The 6,733-nt window shown below is 37.2% G+C and overlaps 1 protein-coding gene across 1 annotated transcript in view; it reads left to right on the top strand.

The window, feature by feature from the left end:
• Positions 1-6,733, top strand: part of RHOJ (ras homolog family member J) — a 78,193-nt gene that overhangs the window by 63,970 nt on the left and 7,490 nt on the right. Inside the window, exons 3-4 of the mRNA XM_011384635.2 lie at positions 195-359; positions 2,239-2,334. Of these exons, the coding sequence (XP_011382937.1) occupies positions 195-359; positions 2,239-2,334 (261 nt within the window). The remainder of the gene's footprint in view (positions 1-194; positions 360-2,238; positions 2,335-6,733) is intronic.

Below are 6,733 nucleotides of genomic sequence, written 5' to 3'. Positions count from 1 at the left end.
AATCTCCATACACAACAAAAAGGTATTTTCCTGACTGATGGCTTCTTTATTTCTAGTAGTATAGGGAAGTACCAGATTCCAGGGGAAGGAACAGGGTCACAGAGGGCTACAATAGAATCTTGGGCCTGGCACTCCCCGGAATCACAAGAGACCCCTCTCACCCAGGCTGTATAAATTCTTTGCTCTTCCCATAGGAGGACTACAACCAGCTGAGGCCTCTCTCCTACCCCAACACTGATGTGTTTTTGATCTGCTTCTCTGTCGTAAATCCTGCCTCTTACCACAATGTCCAGGAGGAATGGGTCCCGGAGCTGAAGGACTGCATGCCTCATGTGCCTTACATCCTCATAGGCACCCAGGTTAACAGGCGGGTGATGGCAGGGTGGGGTGGGTGGGGCAGGAGGGTGGCCAAAAAGGAAAGACGGTTTGTGTATCTCTTGAACATCCTGTTCTATCAGACACTATAGAAGAGTATCTCAGATATATCAATCCCATGAACAGCTGTTCTTAATATCTGCATGATTATTTAGCCACAACTGAAAAAATAGAGCTATTTGATGTGAAGCAGGAAGTTGTGATGTGGCCTTTAAAAATTAATCTCGGCTTTTTATTTTTAAATAACATATTAATTTTTTTGAAATAGATGCCCATCTCCAGCCATAAGCCAGAGGAATGACATGGGGATATCAATTATACTTATTAGCCAATATTTTTTATATCTAAAATCCATGATTGTTTGAAAGTCACAAAATAGGTATGAATGTCAAAATGACCCCAGCAATCAGAATAGCCACATTATGATAGAAACTCCTTAGTAATACTCCTGGAGAAGGAAGACAGAAATTTACTCTTTTCTATTTTCTTTAAGCCTTTGGTCTTCCAGATTTTTTAAAAAAAAGTTAAAGCAAATATACCAGATAAACAAACCTGTGATTATAAAGGCCTTTAAAATGTTTTGAAAGCTAATGAAGTTCATAGTTTGAATTTCCAACAGTAATTGCACAGAATTGTTAAATATTGTTCCAACTTTCTATAGTTTTAAATAGATTTTGTTCTTTGCTATATTAAACTGAAATTACTATCCCAGAGACACAGAAATGAATAATACTGAAGGATTTTATTGTTATCTGTTTCATATGCTGTTGTTTTCTATTTCTCATTTTATATTCTGCTTAACAAAGAGAAATTTTTAAAAACATAAAAGTAGAAAAATATTTACCAGAGAGGATATGGACATATAATTAACACATCAATAAATCAGAATACAGTTAATGCTTCTGCTCTGAAAGTTGTTTGTTTAAATTAAGTCTTTTGCCTTAATCCCAGATGATAATGTTTGACCGTATTGATGGAGTCCTGATCCCTGTTGCCAAAATATGTGATGGGATATGCAAACATCTCTGTGTAATTCGAGACTAATTTATAACAGATGGACACTAAGTAGAACAATGAAGGCCAAAAACAAAAACAAAACAACAAAAACTACACAAATTAGTAAAGCTGCACAATGCTTATAAATGAAACCCTCGTAAATAAATTTAATATATGAATATACTGGTTTTCCTTTAAAACACAAGCTTATGTGTGCCCACATTCACACCCATTCATATATGCATGGGTTCACATACACAGTGAGATTTTAAAGCAACTAAAATATTTAATTAAATTATAAAACCTAATCCATGCTATTTTCAAAGTAGTTCTACCTTTGAAAAGATTAATGCTTATTCCTGGAACAAATCCTTAGAAATTCATCTCTAGAACTTGCCTTCAGCTGCAGTACATTCAGTAAAATATTTTCACAGCAGCCCTTTGAGGGATGAAGATTTGGTTTGGAAAAGCCAAAATTATCCATTTTTCTAGGAAATAAATTATTAAAAATGAGTAACCTAATTTGGGATCAAATGAGCATCACTGTAAGGTAGTAAGATTTATCAATTATTTTATGTGTCCCATAAAGGCTCTAGAAATAAATGGGAATTTTCAAAAACATCTGAACGGCCACAGAATCATTGGAGTAAGTCCTGGGGGAAATACAAGAAAAGCCTCATGTATATATTTACAAAAAAATTATTTTAATTTTTAGACATAATATGGACATGTGTATGTGCTTCTTTAAAGAAGATTTGGCAACTACATAGATGTCAAAGGGAAAAATATCTCTATTATGTCACAGTTTAAAATACCTGGTAATGCCTGAAAAAATAAATGACCTTATCACATGTATGTTTTTGCCAGATTGATCTCCGCGATGACCCCAAAACCTTGGCCCGTTTGCTGTATATGAAAGAGAAACCGCTCACTTACGAGCATGGCGTGAAGCTTGCAAAAGCGGTACAGTCAGATTTGAATTTAATTTTAAATGTATGCTGAAAGAAGAGTTTGGTGTATGCTTCAGCATGAGTGAGCTACACAGCTTTTGCTTTAAAGTACAATGTGTTCAGAATCTTCTCTGCATTATATTCTCCCCTCTGTTCTAGTCAGGCCAGAAGGGACCATTTGGTTAGCATTCTTGTCAGCCAGCATTATCTGTTTTTCATTAAGAAAGAAACTTGGTGAATTTAAACAGCTGGGACACTTAGCATTTGATTTAGCAACCTCTATAATATCCACTTGCCATATTTAGTATGAATAAAGAGAGTCATTAGATATGTATTTATAAATCTCACTGCTTATTATCGGTATAACTCATTTAAATGACCCCATAAAAGGCACTGTGTGATTTTGAGGGGGGAAACTTAGCTTAGCATCTGGCAGGGTTATATTTGTTCAGTATTTCTCACCATATAATGCATGGCCACTTAGAGAGGCTGGCTTATGTCACAAACAGCTTCTGGAAGAGTAATGCAGACCAAAAAGTAACTAGTTGGAGAATCCAAGTTGCAGATAATAGCAACTTGCTCACAGCTGGTTGTTCTCACAGACCTTTCTTCATTCTTGAGAGCTTAACATGAATAGTGATTTGGGGGCGAGGGGGTTGGATACTTAGAAAGTATTTGCCATACACCAAATCTTTGTCACCCAATTACCACCAACATGTGTGTAAAAGCAGTCACTAAAATGGACACAAGAGGATGAGGTACTTTATGTAATAGAAGGCTTATAAATCATATTTTCATAACCTGAATCCACCCCTCACTGATATAGTCACAAATCCATTGACACAGGCCAGAGGTTTCAGAAATTTATTTTACTTTCTAAACTAACCCTGCATGCCCCAAGCAGAATTAGTAGTAGCCCTTTAAACTGGTCAAGAATAATGTTAATTGCAAATTTTTCATTAACAAAAACACACAAATTCCTCTTATTAAAATTATAGGTACCAAAACTAAATATGGTACACTTGAATAGAAGCGAATTTAATAAAAATTATGTTTTTATGAGTTCAGTACATGAGAACATCTCACAAATATTTGGGAGACCGAAAGCTTTCTACTTCTGTGAATAGTAATGTCAGAACCATCGTTACAATACCATGCACTTTACAAACTCTGTCTCATTCCAGCCTCATGATAACCTTCGTAGGCAGATAGTGTTTGTCTCATCTTACAGTTGAGGAAGCAGAGTCATGGGGAGATAAACATATTTGATTTGCCAGCTGATAATAACAGAAACAATTCTAATCCAGCCTTGGGGACATCACCCCGGTGCACCTGACCGCTGTGTAAATTGTCTCTTCCCACCTTTAGTTTCCCTCCTATAAAATGGATACATGTCAATACGTTCTTCTATCTTTTCCTCAGACATCCAGCTTAAATTATCTCACTAAGGTGCATAAATATACACCTCCATAAATAATTGTACGTGATTCCCAGCTATACATTTTTCACAACAAAAAGGTCCAGGAGACTCAGCACCAGCTTTTTGCAGAAACGTGGTTTCTATGTCCCTTGCTTCTCGTCTATCTTCCACCAGCATCCTGTCAGTGTCCTCACCTGACTTCTCATTTGGGAAGTTATTCTTTCCCTCTGGAAAAAAAAAAAAAAAAGTCATTCCAAAGCCTCCCATCTCATTTCATATTTATTTTAAGAACAATGACTGAGTTCACCACTTTATTGCCTTTTGCCAGTTTCTCCTAGCAACTGCTCCTAGGTACAGAGAGAATCATGTTTAGCTTACAAAATCCAATTTAGAAGAAAACGAAGCAAGATTTTAACTTGTTTCATCACAATTCGTGTAATTATAGAGATGCTTTAAGTTTCTCTGCTCCTTGACTTTCCTGTCAAGTAGTTTATAATAACAGCTGGCATTTATGGAGTGTTTGCAGTGTGCTAGGCTTGGTGCCAAGCGCTTTACATGCCTGGTCTTAATTAATCCTCACAGCAACCCCCTGAGGCGCTGATATCATATCTCTACTTTCCTAGAGGAAACTGAGGTTCAGAGAAGTTAAGTCACAGCACTAGAAAGTGGCAGAGCTGAGATGTGACAGTGGGCTTTAATCACCACACTCTTCTGCCCCCTCCCATAATCTGAGAAGAAACCTTCAGGTTTGGGCATCTTTTTTATAGCCAAAGCCCCATATTTTAATGTGCATATTCTCTCCATAACTTAAAACACTTTGCAAGTTCATATTTTTCTTATCCAATTCCTTTTGTTCAGTACTTTTCAATTTCCAAAGCGTGTTTTATCTATCATCTCTTTTTGGTCTCAAAGGGCATTTTACTTTTAAGGAGCATCTTCAGATCACACATATTTATGATTCTTTATACTTCAAAGTAAACTATATTTACATAAATGTTTTGTATCAATTTATAATATTCATTGTTAACCTTTTACTTGTTATCTCTCTTCATTTCATTTTTTAATTTTCAGCCTCATTCCTTGTTCATTTGTGTATGTCCATATTGCTAGATTTATTCCACAATAATTGACTGAACATTCAATATGTGCTAGGAGTTATGCTATTCCTTAGCTCTAAGATTATAATTCTTTGCACATTCTCTTTCCCAATTCCAGTTGATGCAACCTAAACATGATTTCCTAAGTTCAGACTCCCTAAGGTATTTCCTGATAAAACACTTTACCATTTTTCCTTTTTCAGTCTTTGGCCTCTTTTTGCCTACTCCTGCCATCTCCTTCTCCTGCTTGTGCCTTGTCTATTGTTGTTCTCACTCTTTGTCTTAGCACCTGTTTCCTGCTGGGTTTGTAACAGGTACCTGTGGGGTATAAAGCAGCAAAATTGCTGCAAAAATCCTGTAATCAATGTTCAGCCATGTTAATCAGCTGCAGCCTTTAATACCCTCCTCCTGACTGCAAAAGTCACCATTAACCTCCTTGTTTTGTGTGCCAACAATTTCTTCTTTTTCCCATGGTCATGAACACCTGTCACTTCATCGCTGGGGTCTGAGTTACAGAGATGAGTGAGAGAGAGACAGCTCTGCTCTCAAAAGGCCCATAGGCTAGAAGAGGAGAGAGACAGGCAAACAAAAGCATACCAGCTGAATAAATACAGCACGTGTGTGCAGAGCACTGAGGTAGCAGAGAAAAGGGAGTGACGGACACATTCAGGAGAGAAGGATTCAGAGAAAATTTCTTGGAGCAGTTGACATCTGAGCCAGGTCTATAGAATAAGGATATTTGTTAGGTGGACCAAGTTAGGGGACTGGGGAGAAAAGTATCTCAAATTGGGAGACCAGTACATACAAAGGCATCCTTTAAAGCATAAGGAGCACATTGGCAAGTAATGGGTCAAATTTCACCTACAAATGTTTTGATCAGTCCACACAGGTGTTTTTAATGTGAACTGGTGGCCAACATTGAACAATTTGGACACTTTACATAAACATACACATCTCCGGCATCTAAAAAAAATTAGACATCTGGCAACACTAGCCAGCATTTCCATATCAACTACAAATTTTAAACAGTCTTTGAGACAAGGCATGTACCCTTCAGTTTGCCACAGTCCCCATCACTCCTTATTAACCTACACTCAAGCAACACACTCACATTATCCACCCTTGAGTTGGCAATCTCTACAGACTTAAAAAATTCAACAGCAAATACATCCAGCTTACAAATGTTTTTCCTCTTTCAGCAATTTGATCATAATGCTGATCTGTGGAGATAGAATTTCTTTTACAAGCCATTCGTTTTTCCTTTTCTTGGCTCTCAGGTTGCCCTCTCTGTGTACCTTTCCTAATTCTTAAATAAGGAATAAAGAATTTCCCTGTTATAAGCCATTTCTTTAGATACCAGCTTATTCTGTTTATTCCACTAACATCTTCTCTTCTCTCCACTTATAGGAAATGCCTTGCTTTTCCTTTTCATGTTCTCTCGTCATCCTCACTAAGTTCATGACAACTTTGTTCATTACTTTTGCTCTCTCAGCCCCATTTCTTCACATTTGCTCTTAAGAGTAGCTAAGACTCTGACTCTGGAGACAGATTCAAATCTCTGCCATTTTCTTAGTTGTGTAGCCTTAGGGACATTACTTACCCCTCTGGGCATCAGTTTTCTGAGCTGCCAATGAGGATGGTTATAGACTTACCTCATAAAGTTCTCGTGACATTTTAATGAGCCAGCGTACCTCAAGGTCTAGCTCAGCAAACTATAGTGGTTGTTAATTCTGTGTGCCCTCTCAGTATTTCTGTAGCAGGGGAGATCTCTTTGCCTCTATTCCTTCATGTTACACTCTATCTTATCTATATATGTCCTACTTCTAGGAGGGTGACCTGGAAGAAGTATTAGATTTTTTTTTTCCATTTGAATAGTCATTGTAGATTTGTTTGTT

Source organism: Pteropus vampyrus, unplaced genomic scaffold (genome assembly GCF_000151845.1).
Source record: "Pteropus vampyrus isolate Shadow unplaced genomic scaffold, Pvam_2.0 Scaffold15, whole genome shotgun sequence".
Taxonomy (NCBI): Eukaryota; Metazoa; Chordata; class Mammalia; order Chiroptera; family Pteropodidae; genus Pteropus; species Pteropus vampyrus.
The sequence above is the reverse complement of the archived record's forward strand: the minus strand, read 5'-3'. Positions and strand labels throughout refer to the sequence as shown.